Source organism: Streptopelia decaocto (genome assembly GCF_964273445.1).
Source record: "Streptopelia decaocto genome assembly, chromosome: 2".
Taxonomy (NCBI): Eukaryota; Metazoa; Chordata; class Aves; order Columbiformes; family Columbidae; genus Streptopelia; species Streptopelia decaocto.
The window spans coordinates 48,649,920-48,673,865 of NC_138655.1; the positions used below are offsets into that span (position 1 = coordinate 48,649,920).

At 40.0% G+C, this 23,946-nt stretch overlaps 1 protein-coding gene across 6 annotated transcripts in view; it reads left to right on the forward strand.

Annotated features, from left to right (window-relative positions):
• The window catches only part of ZNF521 (zinc finger protein 521), a 235,116-nt gene that overhangs the window by 24,131 nt on the left and 187,039 nt on the right, over nt 1-23,946 (forward strand). For all 6 annotated transcript variants that reach the window (XM_082044778.1, XM_082044779.1, XM_082044780.1 and 3 more), the window contains one exon: nt 679-858. In XM_082044778.1, coding sequence (XP_081900904.1) covers nt 679-858 — 180 coding nt within the window. The remainder of the gene's footprint in view (nt 1-678; nt 859-23,946) is intronic.

Consider the following 23,946-nt stretch of genomic DNA (forward strand, 5'->3'; position numbering starts at 1 on the left):
GTAAAACTATACAGGTTTTACAATAGTTTCCGGTTTTCCATGATCTGGCAAATACAGGAACTTTATCAGGCTTGTCTTAAGTCATGCAGGAGTTCAAAGCATGTGTAGCATTTTGACCCAGGGTATAATCTTTCCAGGGCTTTGTTTGTGTCAAATAGTGTGGTGATAAAGTACTGGAATGGGTTGTAAAGTCAAGATTAATTTCATGTTTATGTAAATCAAATTTGTTTGTCTTTTAATTCTGGTAATTTCCTGTGAAACGCTGTGGTTAAGAGTGAAAAGAAGTTCCTGCACACTCACTGATTTGGTTTTTCTTTTCATTGAAAACTAATTGCATAGGTGGTTTATCCTTTCTTACAATGATCAAATGATCAAAGCAGCTTCAATAGCTGTGATAAAATTGACAAACCTAACATTGAAGCATGGAAGAATTGCTTTAGTGAGAAATGGAACTGCTTTTGTGGGAGTAGAAGGGAAATTCTCCTTTCATTCAGCTTAGAAAAAAAATCAGGAAAAAGCCTCCTTTGCTTATTTAGCAATAAAATCTACAGTGTGCTGCAGGCTCATGCCATATATGTCTCTTCTCATCACACCACAAGAACCTACCTTGATTTTTTTTTTTCTTTTTAAAGGTTCCCTTCTTAGATGCCTAACGTCATGGTCTTGATTTTCTTTCAGACCCTAACTGTGCACTAGAAGACAAGGCAGAAGATGGAGAGGTGCTAGACTGCAAGAAAAGGCCGGATGAAGGGGAGGAGTTAGAAGAAGAAGCTGTGCACAGCTGTGACAGCTGCCTCCAGGTGTTTGAGTCACTGAGTGATATCACAGAACACAAGATTAATCAATGTCAACTGACAGGTAAACAATACTTATCACTTTGTGGCTTTGTGCACTGTTATATTTCTGATTCCCATCCTCTGCTTCTGATCTCCCTCCTTTGTTCTCAGTTATTTTATTCCTGCACTTGAATGCTTCAGTGAGACCTTCATAAACAGATTCTGGGACAAGATTATACTGTAAATGGGGCATTAAAAATTTCCTTCCTACTGAAGGATGTATGGGTAATTACTTCATTGTCACTGTATTTAAAGTGTTCGTTAACTGTCTATTACTGGCCACTGTGTCTACTTTCTAGATTCACACTGTATGGCTTTCCATACTTCACTTATACACATATTTTCCTAAATCACTTGTAAACACAGAAGACGTTTGTAAGTGGGGTTTGGGTGCAACTACTCAATGAACGAACTTTCACAATGGCATGTTGCAGATCTGGGCTGGATGTTGCATTAGTCTATCTGTTAACTTCAAATGACTGTACAGCAATCAGTAACTGAAAGTTGAGAGGAATTAAGTAAATTGTTGGAGGGGAAAATAAAATCTCAGCTTCAGTCAAGGGGCAGAACCAGTTGCTGATCAGATACTGCTGAACTGAGCAGAGCTGGGTGAATGGACCTGTAGCCAATCCGGGTTCCTCTTTGAAGTGACTGTAGAGAGCCCCTCACCTGGGAAACCACATGAAATCTGCTGAAGTAGTTTTGCCCGTTAGTTTTAGTAGGTCTTTTGATGGTATGCACTGTAGGTCCAACTAGACTCAGTATTAACAGAAAGGCATTTTTATATTTTATTAGGTGATACTTTAATTTTAGCCTCTGCAGTGTAAAATGTATTTATGTGCAGTGCACTTATGTTGAACACTTTTCTTTATTTTGACTTTATAAACAAGGAAAGCCATCCTTCTCATTTGGAAACACTTTTAGAAAGTGTGCATGTGCTCATGTTTGGAGAGCTGAGTTATTATTGGTTCCAGTAGATCTGTAGGCTAAGTCCTGGCAGGATCACATAAAAGTCGAGCAGCAGTACTGCTCTTCAGGATGAAGTGTGAGAAGAAGGTGAGCAGAAGAGGAATAAGTGGGCAGGAGCAGAAGGAAAGTTGAGAAGTAATGTGGATTTGTCAAATGATTTGGTCCCAACCTCACATTATGGAAGATGAAGATCTGCTGCAGCAAAAAATGTTTACTTTTATTAATATATCACTTTGCCTTTTCTTGCCTGTAAAATGTTTTTCTAACTAAAGATGCAGTCAGTTCTGCCATTCCCTAATCACTCCTACATAGTTTTAGAATGTATTTTTCTATATTGCTCACAGTTTCTGGCAGTATTGATATTCTCTCTTGACTTCTCCCCTTTTCTTCATACCTCTCTTCTTTCTTTTTCTCTTTCCATGTTGAAAAATTAGTGGCTTTAGCTTGTCTCTTCCTTCCCTCTCCGAGAAAGCCTTGCCCCTGCCCTGATCCTCTGGATCTCCACTTTCCTGCCTCAGATCCAGTTTATCCATCCCTCTTTTTTCACCTTAATCTGATATGGCCATTTCTCCTTTCCGGTTAGTTAGTTGATGCCCCCCCTCTCCACTTCTACCAAATGGTTTCTCTGCTTTAAAGCTGTGAGTAGAATGCACTAAACAGTGCTTGTACAGTTGGATTGAGAAACTGAAGAAAAGCAGATGGGGGGAACAGTAAGTAGGAAGAGTCCTGGAGTACCATTCCTCAACACAGCAGTTCTGCTGAGGGTTGTGTTGGTAAATGAGAGTGAAAATGGTTATGGTGGATTAGTTGATTTGGGATGCATGTGTAAAGGCAGGAATACATATCTGATGTTGGAGAATGGGGGAATGAAAATGAATCTTGAAGAAAATTGTTTAAGTTCCTAAAAATACCTTTGCCTCTCTTTCAAGGAAACACACGATAGCGAATGAGTAGAGATTGGACTGTTGAAAGCTAATGAAGTGAATAAAAACCTAAACCTTCTGGACTACCATGTTGACAAAAAGCCAACTGTCCTCTGTTTCTAAATATAAATGACCAAAAGAAACCCTTAAGTTGAGAGAGGGGCCTGGATGGAATGGCCAGAGTTGATCAATTTTTCTTTCTCCGGCAAAGAAATCCAGGTAGTTAGTGAGGTGAATTCAATGCAAGGCCCTAAGCAGCATGTATGGCCTAACACAAAGGATATAACATTTATGAAAACCTCATCCTTTTAGATTATTTTTAGTTAATCAGTGACAAACAGTTGACAGCCAGGCAGCTTACCTTTCTTTTCTGAAGCACAATACATATTTGACAAAAATAAAGTTTGCTTTTAGCATTTTAGGCAAGCTCTGGACTCTTGCTTTTCTCTTGGACTTCCACCAGTGCCTTTGGGTGCCATACAAGATGTTTACCAAAATGGAATTTCTTCTATGATATTCTGTTGTTTGGGTCAAATTTGTTCTCTCTGGAGTAGGGAAGAGTGTATCATCTATCCTGATGTATGATCTTTCCAATCTGGATGCCATCTCAAGTACTGAAGTTACCCAAGTTTTCTGTTAGGCAAAAATACCAGGACTGCCAGCCTCTGAAGTTCACATCTGAGTTCTGAAGCCCTCCAAACCCTGAGTTTTTAGATGGCTGAGCCAGCTGCAGCTTGTCTGGATTTTACTGAGCTTTGGAGGTGTTCTGTGAGATGCATAGCGAGCTGCACTTAAGAATTTATGAACTGTGCATGTTGACCCAGTTGTAGAGTTGTTTTCTATATAATTATACCAGGTAAAATCAACAATTATGTTGACGGAACGAACAGCATGACAAAACACTGGTGTAAGACAACCCTTTAGTAAAACAGTGACCATGAAACATGAGAGTTGAGTGTCTTGACTGCCCCTCATTCTACCAACCTTGTAACATGCTTGAGGCTTGCTGTTGTAGGATCTATGATTGATACTGGGGCTTCTAGTTTCTGCATTTGATAACGCTAGATGTGTTCTTCCGAAGATTTGACACTTCAGTGGAAGGAGTAAAATGGCTTTGTTGAATCTTCACTCTGCACTGCCAACCAAAGACAGGAATGGGGACAGGGGAGCTGGTCTATTAAATAGTGGTCCCAATCTCTCAAGGTGTCAGTCCCCCCTGCTGTTCAGAGGATAGTGGAGGATGAGAGTTACTTACAACTCTGTGAGATTAGGCTTTCAGGATCTTGGATTTCTGTTCCGTTGCCATTTTTTTCAAGGGAGAAGAAAAAAGTTCTCTCCAACTGGTTCCTTCCTGTAATCTGTTTGAATTGAACTCATATTCTTTTTCTAGAGGAGGGCATAGTTGCTTTTTCATCCTAATGTGTGCACTATTATATTTTCAATTTGGGTCTGATCCAGTATCCATTGAAGTCAATGAAAAGATTCCCATTGACTTCAATGGGGGATGGAACAGGCCCTTCATGAGCTATTTAGTAATATTTTTTGCTATCATCTGAAATTCTTGTACTGAAGCTTTCTCTGAAAAGGTGATGATTTATTTATGTTAATTGCTGACAATTGCTGTGATGTTTGTGGAATACAGATAAAGCATAAACAGGGGAAAAAGTCCAAAAAAATTCTTTGCAATACTTGTAACCACGGGCAGATGAGATACTAAATTATATTAATTTAGTCATTACAAAAGATTGGCAATAAAAATATGGATTTAATAGTGTTTCTCTCTGATGTTGATGCTTTTCTCACTCTATCCTTCCTGCAGCATTTCCATTTAATAACTCATGAGCCACTTGCACACTGTCATCCTCTAAGTTGTGTATCTAAGTAAAGGATCCAATTAGCATGGCTATGAACGTGATGCCCTTCTAGCATATGTCAGTTTAGATCTCACTGTAGGAATGCACTTGCAGGATCAAATGTGGTATACTGCTGATAAGCCATCACCTTCTCTGCTTCATCTACCAAAAGGAAACTTAACCTTTTGCAATGCTGCCATATATGCTGTTGGTGGGACACAATTTGTCAGACACTTTTCCTCATCTTCTGCTTGATTTATATCTCTTCTTCCTTCACAGTGCTTTGTGCTGTTTATTTCACCTTTCAGTCCAAACCCTCAGGGATTATAGTCTATGAAGTATCCTCTGTATATGTAAGAACTCCCTCTCTGCTGACTCACTCTGTTCAGAGGCATTCAGCTAAAGATTGCTTCTCTTGAAGATCCTGTATGTCACTTTGGCATCAGAAGTCCCACTCATAACCAGAGCAATACTAGAAAAAGGAGAACAGTATGGTACTGCCTTGCTTGAAGTCAAACGTGCATTGAACATGCCAATCTAGTTGGCTGAGTTGTTGAATAACTCAACAGCAATGAGGTGCTGGTACACAAGATAGCCGTCCTCCACCTGAATGTCAGTAGACCTAGTGCATGTTATTTGACTTCACTACTGGCCCCATTGGCTTAACAGGCTGCAAAACTTATCTGTTAGCAGGCTACTGAATCATGTGCAGTCCTAGCTTCAAGGCTAAGGGTGTTCTGAGGTAAATATTTATTTTACCTTTAGGTCAGGTGTGTCAAACTCATTTTCACTGGGGGTCTCATCAGCCCTGCGGTTGCCTTCAAAGGGCCGAATGTAATTTTAGGACTGTACAAATGTAACTACTCCTATATTTATACAGTCCTAAAATTACATTCGGCCCTTTGAAGGCAACCGCAGGGCTGATGTGGTGATTAGGTAGACTTAGTTTCATGGTTTGGGCTCTAGAGCTTTGACAGGTTGAGTACGTCAGGTAAAGCTGAGAGCCATTCATGTTATGCCCTAAGTTGCTGCTGACGTTGAAAAGGCTCTTAGCTATAGCTGTGTGTTCCCTGCCAATGAGGAGCTGCAGTCCTGCTCTCTAGCCCTGCCCAGAGATTCCTCTGGCATATCATCTGAAAATAATCCCAGCAGATATATTAGGGACCAGTTGTTCTGAGTGCTGCTCTCCATCAGCACTGGACTATCCCTGGGCTGGGAACTTCTAGCTAAGTCAGATTTCTGTGTTACGACCAAAATTAGTTTTCTTGGATATCATCCTGTTGTGTGGTTGAGAAACACCTTCTTGCATGTCTAGAAATAAGAGGTTGTGCTACCTAACAGCTTCGCAGACAGCATGCACCATGAGTGATCATGGACTTAACAAATGGGAGGTTATAAGGGATTCCACTATAATGCTTTCCTTCTCTTGCCTTTTTTCTCCTCTTCCTAGTGCCCAGGAATCTACCATCTTTCTGAATTAGTTGGTAATGCCAAGACCATCTCCTTCACTAGACGACTTGAAAACTTTGCAGGGAATTTTGTCCCAAAGGATGTATGCTGTGCACACTGAGACTACAAGATAAATTTTGTGAGCACTTGGCATTGTCGTGCTTTGATATCCTAGCTAGAATTGCTCTTCCTGCTAGCAAAAGAATCCTAGAGCTGGCTAAATATATTGCAGATCTTGCCATTGTTTTTTCAGTTTCCACTATCTTTATGGAGAAATGATACGTGGCAGGGCTTCTTGGTCATTTCTGTAGTATAGGGAAAAATCTGAACTTGATAAAAGTGCTTCTGAGGACAAGGACCCTAAGAAGTTAAATCCACCGAAAGCATATTCATCTGCCTCATTGCAGTTAGTGGCACACTGCCAAGCACTGTTTGCCAAGTACAGTTACTTCACTTGAGAGAGTCACCCTGTTTCTCTTGAGAATTTCTGCACCAAAGACTGCATGTAGATTTTACATTAAACAATTATTGAATGCAAGACAAACGGTGCTTGGACTGGAGGCTTGAGTTTAGGCCTCTCTTTTTCCCTAGAGGGCTTTCCAGTTGCTATACTACAGAGACATGCTTCTACTTTTCCATTTGCTTTGGACCATGGTCTTCTGAGTTCTTTTCCACAAAATGACATTCTGTTTGACTGAGACAGTGAAAAGCAGACCCCCTCCTCCAGTTTTCTGTCCCAGCCAATACACACAGTAGCTCAATGCACTTTTTTAAGTTTGGAAGTCATGGACTCACATCCTTTCAGAAAGATGTGGTCTGGGACCCGTATCTGCAACTCCAGATCTGTGAAATTGGGGAAAAGGGGAAATAGGGAGGTAGCTATAGTCTGTCTCCCTCCAAAGATCGTAATTTTGAATTCAGAGAGCACTGAAAAGCCTGTCAGTGGACTTGGATGGAAGATTTATATGCGTTACAGAATGGCAAAGGCCTGCTAAAATAATAGCAATTTGGAGAATCTGCCATACATAATTTCATATGCAGAACTGCATATTCCTAGGGAGGACAAATGAAGGTCTTGACAATTGCATTCTTAGATTTTCATGTCAAAATTCTGTATAAGTACTTCTGTAGGTAGCTTGGTACTGCTGAGATGTGGAGGCAACTTGTATATGCCGGAGGTGAAAGCTGTGAAAGTAGGCTGCATAGCCTTCTTGCTGTTCTTCAAAACCCCTGTGCTTACTTTGAGAGATCCATGATGAACAGCGAACATGGGCAAAGGAGGCATAAACTCCTCCCCCTTTTGCTTGGAAACCATTAATCTCTGCTCTTGAGATTGTTAATCAGTCATAAACCCAGTAGATCTTTACCTCCTGAATGTTTTAAAAGCAACCTGTTGCACTTCCTGAGTTATCTGTCAGTGACCCCTTGTAAATGAAAGCAGCCTCTGTCTGTATCATGGAACTGTTATTCTTACTCAGAGAACCCCCATAATAAACCTATGTGTGAGAATTAACTGTAAGTGCCAGAATGCTTGTTCTGCTTGCAGGTGGGAGAGGAAGCAAGTGGTGGTGTCTTCATAATAAACCTATGTGTGAGAATTAACTGTAAGTGCCAGAACGCTTGTTCTGCTTGCAGGCGGGAGAGGAAGCAAGTGGTGGTGTCTTCCAAGGGGCTTTGAGTGCTTCCTATATATCTTTCATGGATATTTTTTCCTCAGTTTTGCTTCTTTTTTTTTCCTCTTATTGTAGCCTGATTTTTCCATTACTTAAAAAGGACAGTGATTCTTTTTAGCATATAATGGCAAGGATAGCTTTGGTTGGCTTATCTTCTGTATGTATCCACCAAGAACTTTACATTGTGTGAACCTGAACTCCCACTATAACAGCAAGATACCGGATCAGAGCTGGTGTCCCTGCGCCAGTGAGGACACCGTTGCCTCCGTGAGTACCATGGACAGAGGCACCTCCAGCCCGGCCCAGGAAGTCCTGGGCTGCAGGAGGAGCCATTCAACCAGAGACTGGAGCTTTCTCATTGGCAAAGGGGTTTTGTGTAGGCAGCCCCAGTGCAGGGGTTACCAGGTCTAGTCTTGGTACAATTGTTTCTCAACTGTCTTGTAAATAATCTAGCATCATGTACAGGGCTCTTAGGGCTCATCTTGTGGCAATCCATGCCTTACTGGGCAAATGGAGTATGGCAGCAGAGTTTGGCCAAAGTGCTGTTATACACACAAGGTATCCATTCCTGTCCAGAACATGAATTCAGTCACCCTGGGACCTGAGCATCACACATTTGAACCATGCTTTTGATCACTTCTGCTCAAAGCTTTTCAAGTAAATACTCTTTCACTCAAGATAAGGAGTGAATATTGAGGACAACAATACACCGTTTTGACATTTAAAACATGTAATGTACCTGTCATCCAGAATCTGTTATTTCACATGTACTCAGAGGTTTATGTAAACAATGTCCCTTATTTCAGTGTCTTCTTCCCAAGTCATGCTCAGTAGTAGGGCTTATGGTCATAGTCTAAACTATAACAGAGGACAAGTCCATGTGGTGCTTTTTTTGCATTGGACTGTGAAAGCATCAATTAAACACACCTGACATGCTGTTGTGGGTGAGTGCAACAGCATTAGGCTCTGGGAGTGGCCACGATAATATTATAAATAGTTCCTCTTCTGCCTTTGGTATTTTGTGGTTACCAAACTAGCTGTGCGTCATTGTCCCTGTCTCCAAGCTCTGACTTGCCTTGCTCCCTAGCTTTTTCAGGCTTAGTTCAAGTGTCTTCCTGGCACTCAGTTGAAAATCTGCCCTAGCTAGATGCAGAATTTTGCTTTATTACACTGCCAGTCTGTTGCTCCATTTATTTATAACCATTGCTGGGTGTTATAAAGGTCAAGTCATTTCCTCACAGAGCATTTCCAAATGGGCAGTACGGGGTATCTTTCTGTGTTACCATTTGGCTACTGTGTCTTTCCCATTGAGTATTAAATATGCTCTCCCAGTGCCCGAGTGACATCTCCTGCCTGTTTCAGAAGAGGGTCCAATTTCTGAGATCTGCCAGGTGATGACATGCGGTAATCCACTGACCTTTTTCAGGCCTTGTGTGGAGGACATAACTGGCAGAGCTCATTCCAGTTTTGAGAGAGCTGTACTATAATCACTATTTGATCTATGCAGCTGAAATTCCTAATTCTCATTGTCCAAGGAAGATGGTTGCCTGCAGGGGAGAGAAGGGAGGGGGCAGGGGGAATCATCAACACTGGCACATATGTGAAGAAGAAAAAATAGTCATTACTTACCCTATGATAACTATGCTGCTTCCAATTACTGTTGTAATCAATATGGATCCTGTGGCCAAGCTTGTCTTGCTTTTCACAGTCCTCAGTAATACAGACTTTGAATTGTAAAGCTGCTGCTGGTACAGGGTCACAGCTACCCTGACCTTTACCCAGTACAATGGGAATTCATGTGTATGACTCTAATAGACACACTATTAAAAATAAAATAATGATTGTCTTGCATATATGCACATATATACACCTACAGTCTATATTGACTACAGTGTTTCAGAGAATCAGTTACTGTAAATACCTGTTGTTTATTTTATGCCTCTGTTTTACTGAAATATTTAGAATATATTGTCAGTGTATTACAAAATGGGTCTTGTTGCCATGACAAATTAGTCTTTTTAAGTGGTGAATTTCCTGCTCCTTCTAAAATAATTTTCTTGAAATACTTGCTGTTTTTATTATTGGTGCTTGCTTTAATTACCATTTAGAAATGAACGGAATGGGAGGTGCAACAGATTATCATTACTTATATGTTCAGCAGTTAAATTCATAGCTTGAAAGCCAAATGTAACAAAATGCCCCACAGCTCTTTAACACTTTGCTTAATACAGTTGTAGAAGAACCTTAATTCATGTTTATACAACCAGCTGTAGGGTGTTAAGATTTCTGGGTGATGTGGTAGTTCACCAACACGCCAACTATGTGGGCTCAGTTTATCCTCCCAAGCATCATCTGGAGAGTGTAAAAAAAGAAATGCTTTTTATGAAAAAAAATAATTGTTGGAGGGGAAAGGTCCTTAAAGATACTCCAGTACCTGCCTGGTCTTGGCATAATAACCTGTCTGAGATGGTTGTAAAATCACTTCCATGCTATTACTGTTAGAGGGAATAGGCTTGAGACAAAGAGGAAGCACAACTTATTTCACCCAGGATGTTCTGAGCCATACCTTTTGCTTTTTTGAGAAAGATACCTATTGCACTGAATATTCTGTTGTGGAAATCCACTGTGATGTTCAGATGTAGAAATTTAGCCCTGGCACAGGGTGCTGCACCTATGGACAATTCTGAAACTTGCAGTTTCTTTTTCTAAAGCTCCTCTGTTTTTTGCGAGACACCAGATATGTCATTAACTCCAACTGTTTTTCCAAAATGACTGATAGTTGAGGCAAACTCTTAATGTGGACTCTTAATATTCCTAATTTTATTTCCCTGTACTTGTACTAAGAGGTCATAGTCCTTAGCTGGGGATGTCATTTGGGAATGCTGTAGTCTAGCTGAGATCTATGACCTCTTAATAAGCATCAGGAGAAAGAGATGGGGATCATTCTACAACATGCCCTGGGGGAACTTTCCCTTCAAGAAGGCAAGCTGGAACTATTCAACTTTTTTCTTTCTTTCAGTTTTTTACCTTCAGGGGTAAATTGATCGATTTGGAGATGATTATTCCATAATCTCTGACTTTTTCTCTTCTACACTGCAATGGGAACTCCTTGAAGTTTAAAGGGGTTGTGTCTCCTGTGTGCACTGGGGAATGAACCCAAGGAGTTCATGGGGACAGCAGTTCTCTCAGTACTTTTAGTGTAATAGTAGGCAAGTTTGGAACTAAAATACTGTGGGGGTTTGTGGACAGAAAAGGGTAAATTTGTTACTAAATTTGGCTGACTAAGCATGACCACTTCTCTCAATGGATGCATCATTTGGTATTTATTTGGGTGGGGGGAATAAACTGGGGTTTTCCCAGAAGTGACCATGTTTAATACATGGTGATGGTGAATTGAAGCAAACTATAAAAAGTGACCTAGCAGTTGACTTCTAAAAAACTCAAACTTGACAAAGAGTATTTCAGATGGATTTAATAATGACATGAAATGCTGGAACCTCATCTGTGAAATTTTGGGTTAAATATACTCTTAAGAATGTTATAAAAATAATGTTGAGTTTATACATGCACAAGTAAAATTATTTAATATTTTTGTCTGTAATATTTCTGAAACATATAAAATACAGTAAATTATTTTGCCTGTTTGTAAACAAGGAAAGCATACTTTGAGGACAGGGAATGAACTGAAGTGCTTCAAAATGTCTTTTGAAATAGAACTCTCCATAGGATAATGACCCGGATTGGCACTTGGTCGATATGTTTAATATATGGGAATTCATTTAAAAGTTCATAAAAATACCTGTCACTGGTTTATTGCCTCCCTCACCATGACCAGAACTGGTGTCTCTCGTTTGTTTTACTGCTGGATCCCAGCAGGAAGTGCAGGGTAATGACTGGAGGAAGGTTGGGTGACTCATGCGGGGGAGGCTGGAGAAGGGTCAAGTTTTTCAAGTACTTTGCAAACCTTCTAGCAGCTGTAAAAGCAAAGCAGAGGGAAATGAAACGGCAGTTGCTAATTTACCTTTCTCTGACAAATGTGGGCTTCAGCATGAGTGCACAACACATCAGTTTAACTGTTAACACATAAATTAACATCAATAATTTTTCATATGCATGCATTTATTTCTTATTGCTATTATCTGACTTCAATACATAGCCAGAAGTGATGCTTGGATTTTTGCAAAATACTGAGCGTGTTTAATCTTTCCTGTAAATTCAGTTTCTAAGCAACACGTCCTTTGTCCTGAACTAGTTTAATATGTCAATAACCCTAGGTTTCTGTATGATTCTAATTATTCTTCTAAACTGCATTTGAAATACCTAAAACAATTTTAATATTTGCTTTTCCTGTGATGTTATGATTAGAATATTTTGCATTACAGGGCAATCTTTCCTTCACTAGGTATCTGTGTAGCCTGACTGGAGAATGTTTTTCAATTTATGTCCATCAGTGGTTGACTGTAATCTTTGCTTCACCAAAACCAATGGAAATGTCATTAAGTTTGTTGAGGGCAGGATTTCTACTTGTAAGTTCAATTTCACATTCGCTTGTATTATTGCTCTCAGGATTCTTTTCTGTGGCACTCAGATCTCTGCCTTTCCAAGATGCTTTATTGTTTCAAAATAGTCAGCACTTAACAAACTTACTTCCAAATAGCACTTCCCAAACACCTGCCAGGCTGTGGTGTTTCCCGTGGCAGGTTAGTCTGAAAGGAGAAAAGCTTCCCCTGTCTGCCATGATACCAGATGCTCTCAGGAGCAAAGGCTGAGAAAATGGAAGAATGCAGTTTATCTTATTAAAATTGGCTTCTGCCTCTTCTGTGACCCTCTCCACCTGTCATTGTCTTTGATTTTCTTTTGTTATTTGGCATGCTTATTCTTGCTGCTGAGGCTCCACTTTTCTGTCCTTGTTATCTTTGTACTTTCCTGTCTCTTACTGACTGTTTCTGGAAGTGTCCTTTTATTTCTGTCACCTTTTCCACTATCAACAGGTTGGGTATTGCTGTGGTTTTCCCTTTGCCTGAGAAGGGTGGAGATTATTTTCCCTGGTGCTGGAGTATCCTACTGCTTCTCTCTTTCTCATCTGTTCTCCTTCCTTTTTCACTCTTCACTCTTCTACTGTTTGTGTCTGTGGATCTCTAGAATAGTGCTACTATTCCTGGTGGGTACTTCAGCAAGAATAGCAGACTGAAACTCACTCAGTATACTTAGTTTTATTCTGCAGCCTCTGCTGGATTTTGTGATGCTTTCTATAGGAACCAAGAACATAGCTGCAATCTGAGGTCTACAGCCCATCTTGCTGTTTGCACAGTCATCCATGGCAACAGTCTCATTCTCAATTTGATCACTTTTTGAACACTTTTGTAAATGCTCCAGCTTTTGTGTAATGTTTCTTTAGGAATATGCCATAGTGGATAAAACTGACAGTATCACAAGAAGTTTCTGAGTGATAGGAACACTTAACCCTCATGGCATGAGGCAAAAGAGTGTTTAGTATTCCACAGAGAAAATGTTTTCTGTCAACTCAATGCAGGCCTAGCTGGCCCAAATTTATTGTCGAGGGTAAGTTTGTGTATCCTGAGTTGGCTTCGTGAGAGGCCTTTTCTGTTGCATTTCAGTTAATGGACAGTACTTGGAGTGCTTAAAATTACTTGTGCAGTTCTCCTCTATAGGCATGGAAAGATGCCCAATACAAATTAAAGGCTAAATTCTACCTATTGCAAAATTAATAGGCTTGGATACAAAATCAAAGAGAATCTCTGAATTTTGTGAGTACTACAGATTTTTTCATACTATGTTTTTGAAACCACACCTCCGTTAGTGGATCTGATGCTGTGAGGGTGGTGAAAGGGGCTAACAGATGTATCTGATTAATAAATACATGTTCAGTCTGTCAGTATTGGTCTTTGCATGTTGGGCAAACCTTGTATTTCATATACCTGTAAGAATGCACAGTGCTTTTCATTCTTTATGCTCCACATCTTTTTTTTGCAACTGTTTATCTACAATACCATGAAATGTAGCCAGCTTTGCAGAAGACGGCAGCTAAGACCCTTGAGGCATAGTTGGGGGAGACAGGAAACTCTGGCCAAGAATAACGTGGCAAACCTCCCGCTCTTGTGCAAAATGCCACAGGATCTCTGCTGTCCGCAAAAAGCAGATTGCACTGCAACTTTTGAGATGTGAATGGGTGGATTATTCCACACATGCGTTGCCAAAAAAATAGCCGTTTTGCAGGTGAGTAGTACCCATGGGAGTTCTGTGTTTCAAAACGGTATGACTCCTCTTTGTCACTCCCTCGTTTCAGAGGTGACTGACAGCACAAACTCTTTTCACAAACGCCGAGGGAGCCTGGCCCCGATAACCCAACCGGAGCTGTAGAAGCTGTTCCGCATGCGAGGGCTGTCAGTCCCACACAGTTCGGAATCGTGGGGTCAAGGGAGCGGCTCAGGGTAGTGTTTAACCCTCAAGTCATACCCTGGCCCTCCCTCTCCTCCTTACTTCTGTTCTCTGGGAGCTCTAGCACAATATTTTGACTTGTGAGCCCAGAGGGTTGACTGTGTGGCAGACACTTAAGGTAATTACGGGCTTACTTATACATTTTACTGTCAAATTACGTAATTTTCGATAGAGGGCATAATGTATGCTTTCTAATACACACTTGTTCAGGCTTGGGGTTCTGCCTCCTATTAGATAGTTTAAAAATCAAACCACGTGTTGTAATAGACTCCAGTACAATTGCCATAAAATGTTTGCAGCATTCCTCCCTTTCCTACCATAGTATTCTAGGATATATAAATATAGGATGCTCTGTGGAAGAAAATTTCAGATTTGAAATCTTTTACTGTAATATGTGGGATGTGTTTACTAAACTGTGGAAGCTATGAAGGATACAGGAAATGTTGTGTATTGAGGTAGTCAGTATGCTAGTGTGCTCTTAGTGAATCGAGACATGAAATAATCATTCTTCCATCAGCCAAGTGTAGTAAATGTGGTTTGCGATCCAAATGTTATTTGCATAGTTTATAGGCTTGCCAGCTATTCTCTTAACGATGAAATATATAGTCTTATCAGAACTACATGCCTCCTTCTGAGGAGGGGGAATGGGAAGAACAGAGAACACAACTTCTACGAACAAATGAAAAATTAATTATTTTGCTATTGACTGAAGATAAGATTTGATTACACATTGCAATTGTATTTGGTGACACTGGAACTGAAGAAATTTTACTTTCAGTGTAAAAATGGTTCTTAACATATCCTCTACTCCCGTGGAAGTGTCTTTTTTTGAATGGAAAACAGACACCTTTTTTCAGCAAGCATCTTTTTCTGTGAAAATACGTTGCAACTTTTGACTGGCTCTGAGTTGTTCATTATAGTAACCTCTCATCCTCTCTCTCCTTTCTTATACATTGCTTAAAATGCTGGATAAAAGAATCTTCTTTCTTACTGCTTCTCAATAAGCAGTTAAGTCAGACTGAAAGAAGAGTCATTGTGAGTTAATCAGATTGCATATTAGCTTTAGGGACATGGCTCCAATACAAAACTCTTCAGTTGTATTTTCTAGAATAGTGTTTGGCTGTCAAGGTGTTGTATGTTAAAATTCTAGTATAATTATGTTGTATGTTTCAATTAAAAATATGCTTTGCAATTAGCATTTTTGCTAGCCTTTCATCTGTGAGAAACATGGATGGTTGTCTTCCTTTCCCTTTCCCTTTCCCTTTCCCTTTCCCTTTCCCTTTCCCTTTCCCTTTCCCTTTCCTTTTTCCTTCCCCTTCCCTTTCCCCTTCCCTTTCCCCTTCCCCTTCCCCTCTCTCCTCTCTCCTCTCTCTCCTCTCTCTCCTCTCTCTCCTCTCTCTCCTCTCTCTCCTCTCTCTCCTCTCTCTCCTCTCTCTCCTGTGTTTCTCCTTTCCCTTTTCAACTGTACATCATCTCCTGGATCCAAGAAGTATATATTTTTGTATGTGAATAGCTACACTGGTGAAATGCTTCTAAAATAACACGTGTAATGTTATATTATTGTGTAAGTAACGACTGTAGCATTCCCCTTTTCCAGACCTTGTGAGCATCATCAGATGTACAGTATTTTAAGATACAGTAAGCCTGTCTGTGCAAAATGCCCTGCAGGATCTCATACTTTTCCCCCTATTTCTATTTCTTTTTTTAACATAGACCTGGCTGAGATTTATGTAGTTCATTTGAAGTTCATGGAGTGAGTGGATTAATCATTCAAAGATGGATAGCTAAATAAAGTTACTTTACCTTAAGATTTGCAACTCCAAAACTGATCTCATAAAATGAGTCCTCATATGTTCTTTGGCACGATTCTTCTGTACTCAGTTTGCACTGTTTTCTGTGAGCTAGAGCAGGAAAGAGGAAATAATAAAATTCCTATTTCCAGTCTGAGGTATGCCTGGTGACTTGTTTCCTCCCTGACATTTAAGATTAAACTCATTCACTAAGCCTGCTTTCCTAGCATTACCACAAGTACCACTGTTTTCTCTAAGCTGAGGAATCATAAAGAAATTATTCCCAGACTGAAAGCCAGTAAACTTCAGACTAGAATTTACCTTTACAGACAAAGGTAAGTAATTTCACAGAATATTAACCTTCCCCACATTGCCTTGTTATTCAAGGCCATGTCTTTGTAACTTCTTGTCTCCCCTCCCCCCTTTTCATTTATTTTTAAAATTTCCTACCTTTCTTCCTTTCTATAATACATTTGCTGAAAATATGGAAGACTCTTGTCCTGGTAGAAAGGAAAGTGATGTAACTGTGTGTTTGATCTACTGTTTTTTTAAAAAAATAACTAAGAGTAGTAAAAATCTGAACATCAACAACTAATGTTTCTCACTTTTAGGACTCTTGTGTTATGATTATTTGCCTCTCCTTTTAGAAGATTCATAAGTGAAAGAATAGACATGTTTATTCAGTACAGATTTGAGGAAGAAACTGGGGAAATAATTCTACTTGATTGCCAACAAGGAAATTAATGGAAGCCATTGCTCCCTCAGGAAGAAAATAGGTTTAAAGTCCACTCATTTCTTCCATTGTTAAGCCATGAGTAGATTTTAAGCTGTTTGAAATTACTGATCCTGAAAAAACCAGCCTACATGGAAAAGGTGCAGAGGGTGCAGAGTTGAATGTGGAGGGTTCCAGGTGAGAGTAGATGAGTTAGACAAATTATCATCGCATTTCATAAGTAATTACTTACTGGCAGAATCCTCTGCTTCATGTAGATAATTAGTAGCTTCGATGTTTTCATCCAGATAAAGGGATACAGCACTTCTTTTCTTTTCTTTTTTTTTTTTTTTTTTTTTTTTAAATTTTTTATTAATATTGAACTTCCATTTTGCAGAGACTGGTAGAAATACTGATTGTGTCTCTCTTAAATCCTGTCTGTCTGGGGTTTAAGTCCCAATGTGACAGTGTCTTTTTGCCTTAGGCCTTTAATGTATTTATGCTCACAGTGTCTCAGTAAGGTTATGAAGATTTACAGGTACTTAAAAATTAAATAAAAAATTGAACCTAATTGCTTAAGGTGAGATATACGTGCTTGCATCCGAAGTTGTGATCCTGAAATGCTCAGCTGTTGCCTCCCCTAAAACACACCTTTCTGGCACACTTCAGACAAGAATTTAACTTTACAGGCAAAGGTAAGTAATTTCACTGAATATTAACCTTCTCCACGTTGCCTTGTTCTTTTGACCATCCCACAATCTAATGCTTTCCAGTACTTCTTCCAGGCCATCCAGGAACGAAACTTTTGCATACAAGGTGAAAACCATTTCATACCAGGGAATTGTTAGTCAGGAATGCTGCACTTCCAAATTTGGGGCATTAAGATGCACAGGTTATTCTGTAAGAAAAAGTAACACACATGAAAAATACAAGGATAATTCTACCTTGTCTGTTCATGTTGTTCTAAAATAGCATCATGAGGCTCAAGTGCAGGAAAATGCTGCTGGAGATCCTCTGTTAGAGCCATGAGGAATGGAGTGTGTGAGCAGGAGTTCTTTATTTAGTGGTGCTGCTTTTCTCACTATTCTTTGTCCCTTTCCCCTTGGCTTAAATGGGAAATAGGAGCACATGGCATTCCAGGTTGAAATTACTAGTACAAGGCAGACCTACCAATTTAATTGGAATTACAAACTAGCCTTTTCCTTATGCTAGTTATGCCAGTTAATATTGTTACAGAGAAGCAAGTCATGGTCCATGCATATACCACCCACCACTCCCACAATGGATTTCCATATATAGCTGTAATAGTACTGAACTGGTTTGCATGTTGTCATTTTCCCATGACAGATTATACCATTGCATTTGAGACAAAAAGTGAATTATTGTGACTCTGAATTTATGCTTTGTGGAGCCTGACTGGGAAGTAAGATTTGAGGGTATAAGATTTGCACCAACAGTGCTTTGCTACAAGGTTGTATCTCGATCTAAACTACTGGGTCCCATCCATCAAAGCTTCTATGTCAGAAAGCGTTTTCTGGGAATCCTTTTGTATGAAAAGTATAGCAAGCCCTTAAACAAATTGCTGCTATTTATAGAATTGTATTCAGAAGTCTATGTTTTATTTGGGATCTCAAATACCTATTTCTGCAACTCCAAAGTAAAGGACGAGGCTTTAAAGATTAGAGGGCAACATCTGTTAACTCTGGCTGTTTTGAATGTTTAAATACCATATAAATTTGTTCAAATGATTTGAAAATAGGTATACATAGAAGTATACCCAACATTTAGTTTACTGACCGTAACATGCTACTCATTGAAGTAAGATTATGACTTGCAAATGGATCTCCAGCCTAAGTAATTTTGCAGGCGTGTAAAATGTCTTCTGTGGAAGAAATAAAAGGGTGGGAAATCATCTAAGTAAGGTGAAGTGCAGAACATGATTTCTAAAAGCTTTAATTGCTGAATAAATATCTTAATAGTTGAAAGGATGTAGAGGTATCTGAGACCCCTGTCACTTTGCACTGAAAACTAACACAACAGTCCTCTGTTTGTCTGCGCTTGTCACTGCTCCAGTTTAGTTTATGAAACTTAGAAGATTTAAATATTGACGTGAATAAGTGTGACCAAACAAAACAGTAAACAGGATCATATCTCTGTGCTTTTAAGTGATGCTGGAAGCACAACTAGCATCCAGAATGAGGGAACAGAACTCTGTATTTCAATGCAAACACTTCAACATACACAAAGATTAACATTTTCTCTAAAAGTAGTAGTTAGGTATTACTGTGGCAGCCTTCTGCAGCATTTTATTTGCAGTTACTTATTGGTGTTTGCTAGAGCAAGCGAAGAAGTAAATACATGAGGAAAGGACCTTGTGCTCAGTGTAATAATCAGATTTATTTGGGAACCTAAGCTGAATCTGTTCAGAAGCCCTTAGTTCATAATACACATCTCTACTGAAGTACAGGAAGGCTGAGCACAAGCAAATAATGGACATTCAAGACCCTGTATTGCTGATGTTACCCAGAATTTTCTATTGTTGTCTGTATATCAGAAGGGAGGAGGGTGATGAAGAAGAAAAGCTTATTGCATAGAATGGAGTAGAATGGATCTCAGATTTTTGCAGTACTGAGCAGTAATTGTTTTGTGTCTGTAATGTGTGGTATAATGCCATGCAAAGATAGTTTAGCTCTCTAAGTAGGAGAGTTGTATTAACTTGTGAGCAAACAACTTCTTTTTCTCAGGATGCTGCTTCAGTTCCAGGGCTGGCAAGTTCCCCAGAAACTTGGGTATTTTATGTTTGCTTTAATGCACAGTGTGGATGTGCCAAGTCTGTATTTGATTTGCAAAGGACAGAAATGTACTGGTTTCCGCTTAACTTGGTTGTTGATATTGTATGTTGTGTGCACAGTGTGACAGTCCTTTCATAGAGTCAGCTCCTTGAAATACACATTTCTCTAGGAAACAGTAGTTTCACACCTGTGTCTTCTGAAATTGGCAAGTGACTGAATCCAGGAGACAGAGGCCTTCGATCGCTGAAGGCAGAGGTGTACTTAACTTCAAATGTATTGCTCAGCCTGTTGAATTTGTCTGTTCGCTATCAGCCTGCTCTAAGTTACAGGAGTGTACAGGTACCTTTGAAGAGGGGAAGAGAGTTTGATCTGTTAGCAGTACTTCTGTGTCACGCCCTCATTACAATGTGTTTCATTTCATATTCCATTCTACCTTGTTAATTTGATCCTGTCAGTAGTTAAAACTAGGTAATTTGATCCAGAAGTGATGTGAATCATCTATGGAGAATTGAAGCGTACAGAAATTTAACATGAGAGACCTGTCTTCCACCTGTTTTTTCTGCACCAGTATACAGTGACCCTAGAGAAGTTAAACAAGGAATTTTCTTTTGAAAGGGAAGGCAGAAATTCTGCATGATATTAAGGAGAAAAGAGCCTCGGGGAGGATCTTTCGATCACTATGAGCTGACAAAATGCTGCAGAGCAGCACAGTCCACTTTTAGTGTCACATTGAAGAATGGAGACACGGTTCAAGGGTGTGCTATTAGTATCGCCAACCCAAACTTGGAAGTGTACATGTGATGGGAAGGACCCTGCTGTAGACAGCTAGATCAGCTGCTGAGTGCTAGTAACTTGAGAATACTAACAGGTCTTTTCCTGAGATCTTATTAAAGATAAGGCTCAAAAAATTATTGGGGAGAGTCAAATAATTGATTTCTTTATCATTATTTTTGAGCTGGAGCACACCAACTGCTTTTAAATAAAGAAAACAAAACCGAAAAAGAATAACATGGTGAAATATAGGCACTGTTGCCATCTTTATTATTATCCTGTGCCTCACTCAGGTGGTGTTCACAGATACCCGGACTACTATCAGACTTATGACTTGGACATCAACAGTGCTGATGAGACAGGGCTTTATAGAGCAGACTCACACAGCCCTCTGCTTCAGAAATGAAGTGATTGCAGGCCAGGAGAAATGAAAAGGGAGCATTACATTGCTTCCCACTGTAAATGTGATCTGGACCAACAAGCTGCGACCTGCACTGACGAGAAAATTAGCCTTGACACTGTATTTTAAAGGGGAAGAGGGTTTTTGGGGAAGATGTAAGGCAGTTTCCCTTTGAAAGTGTGGGGGCTTGCCATGTTATCAGAGACATGGTGAAGCTCTGGAGTGGGAAACAATAGAATAGTTCTAGTTAACAACTTTTTGTGGCATCCATGTGTCATTCATCAAACTTGCCTTTTGTCTGTCTGAAAACAGAACAAACAAAGGAGATGGTCTCCTACATAGTTCTTCACAGTGAAGTAGATAATCTTGGTTCACTGAGCAGAATATAGAAACAAGTCATTCTCGATGGCATATGCTGTAATGAATGCTTGATTTTGGATGCTGGAGGAGTATGTGCCCCCTGCCAAAGCCACACTGTGTGAGTATGACACCTGCAGATTCCATGGCCAAAGAGACTGAGAAAAACATTTTAAGGGAGGAAGTCTTGATGGCATGTCAAGGTGGGCACTTACAGACTGTCATGACAAAAAGCTCTGTGTGAGAACAAATAAATACATGAGCTTGTTTTTTTCAGTTTATAAAACTGTGTTTGCCAGGGATCATAAAAATGGGAGCAGTAATTAGGATCGGTAGGTAAATGCTATTTGAACTCTCAGCAATTATTCCCTACCTCAGCTATAGCTTTCTTCAGTGTTTTCTTTCCTCCTCTAGCACCTTTCAGCCAAAACACAACCCACACCAAATTGGCCCTGCAGCATCAAAGCTGACAAATCTAAACTGTGATAAAATAAGGGAAATAAGATTTGTGAAAGTGGAGATTTTACTGAGGGCACCTGTCAGCTTTTTGGGAGCTAACCAGAGGAGCCCTCTGTCATGTATAGGCCCCAGTTTAAGTAAGACTAGTGGATAAGAGCAGCACTCTAACCTATGGCTTGAATTTGAGGGTCAACGTGGATGACAAGACACAGAACAATTATATTCTCTGTACAAAACCGTATTCAGTAATGGCATTTCTGCATCTGTCATCAGCTGACGTTTGAAGTACTCTAAAGATGAAATTCTGTAGGAGAATATAAAGGTAATCTATACTTCAGTCTGTGCATTGAACCATGAGAGAGCCTCTGATATCACACAAGAAGGTTGTTTGGCCTTGGCTTTTCCTGTAGAGCCCAGAATGTGGAAACCCAGCAGGATCACAGCACAACACCACAGAATTCATGCCCCTCTGGAAAGAGTCCATGCGGTCTTTGTGTGCCTTTGGGAACTAACTGTGTCTCACTGGCAGTACGCGGGACTGGGTATTGGATGGATTGTCTTCACCTAAATCTTGGTCCTCGCAAAACACACTTAAATAATTCAGTGTCATTGACAAATCGGAAGAATGTCAGTCTGACAGCCATTTCTTCATGTACGCAGTCACAAGGAAGGATGATATCAAGAAACTGTGTGGCACCCCACAAGAAAGCACACTTGGGTGAGCAAGCAGTAGTCATCTGAAGAGGAAAACAATACATGGAATCACTGCATGACTCCATACATTATTTCCTCTGTGCCCGTGGGACCACAGATGAGTCAGCAACAGTTCATGGTTTGTAGTAACAAAAGTAGCTGACAATTGTAACAAAATCAGTATGGATGCTTGGTTCTCATCCAGGGCCAGCGGGAGGTTCTCAACCAACAAAGCCCATGCAGTCTAGTCTATCAGGACATCTGTTGCTTATGAAGGGAGTGATGTAAACAAAGAACAGCCCTTTCTTCTTGTTTTATCTGCTCATTAACAATGTGATGCCTTGTGAACTATAAACATACAGTGTCTGTTAGTTACTGGATTTGGTGCTGATTATACTGTTGTCAGATAGGAAGTTTCCTCTTTTAAGATATTTGCAGTATTGGAGGAATAAAGGTCAGGAGTGGACCTGCATCATTGAGGTGACCAACAGTCTTAGGGTATGATACCACTGATGTCTGGTTTTCACACTCCGTCAACAGCATAATTTTGGAATATCTCCCTCACGCTGTAAAGCGTGTTCTGAAGGACAAAAAGCCACAACTACACTGTGCCACAGGGAGGCTGCAGAAGAGACTGAGGCTGTCACCAAAATGTCCTTGCAGGAGCAGGGTATTTTAAAAATAAAACTTCCAAAAGATCATGGGAAGCAAATGATGCCATATTGCAGAGAAAAGGTCTCTCCCACCTGGTGGAAAAAGTCTGTTCCTGAGCTCCCTATGTTGTGATTGATATAACCCTCTGGGTATGGGTGAACGCTACCACCAGGCACACAGCCCCAGAGGAAACCTTCCCTCCCACGTGTTATGCAAATTGTGGTCAGTCTCCCGTTTCTCTGTAGGATGAGGAAAATACCTCAGAAATTAATTTGTGCTTCAAAGAGAAGGATTAAATCCTGCTCAGTTCTGCCAGACAAACAAGTATAAGACTCTTCTCAAGCCCCATCTCAACTCTTGTGCCCAAAGCGAAGAGCACCATGATCTTGAGAGGGTTGAATGTTACCTTCAGTATTTGTGTGTGAGTCCCTTTGGCCCCAGTAAGACTTCTGCCCCTGCAAGAGCAGGGAGTACGGCCTTGTCTCTGGCAGGCCTCAGCAGCAGTTAGGATTTGTTCTAATTAGTGGGATCTCTAGTAGGAATTATTCTACATTTCCCAAGTACATAACCAATGAGTTCTCTTGTTAGTTCGTTTTTCTGTTTTAATAGGGGTTTCAAATATTTCCTCTAGGCTTTCAGAGAAGTCTAGTGCATTATTCAATATTTTAGGCTGTACTTGCCATTGCATTCTTTCTCATCCAAACACCTTTTTGGTTATTGTGTGTACTCATAAACTACAGACAGCATGCAGTACATAGGCTTGGCTGCTTTTCCATAGCCACTCTCAAAATTGTAAGCAAAATTGCTTTTCATTTTGCCTGACAGCCAGTTTTAATTTTATTCATCATTTTATCAGATTATAGAACATTTCTGTTGCTTGCATCTGTCTTCTGACTGCTTTCTTCTCTCTTTCTTTTTACCCCCATTATGTTTATGCTGAAAATATGAAAACAACAATAAAAAAGAGACCAGTAATAGCTTCTTGCAGTAAAAAGGGCTTATTAAAAGGATATTTTCTGCCTGGGTGAAAAAATTCCTTGGAAATATCATAAATACTTTATAACACACAGAGCTACACTTTTATTGTCCTCAGAAGTTGATTGTCTAGATAAGGCATTTGGAAAAACAAAACAAAACAAAACAACAACCAAGCCAC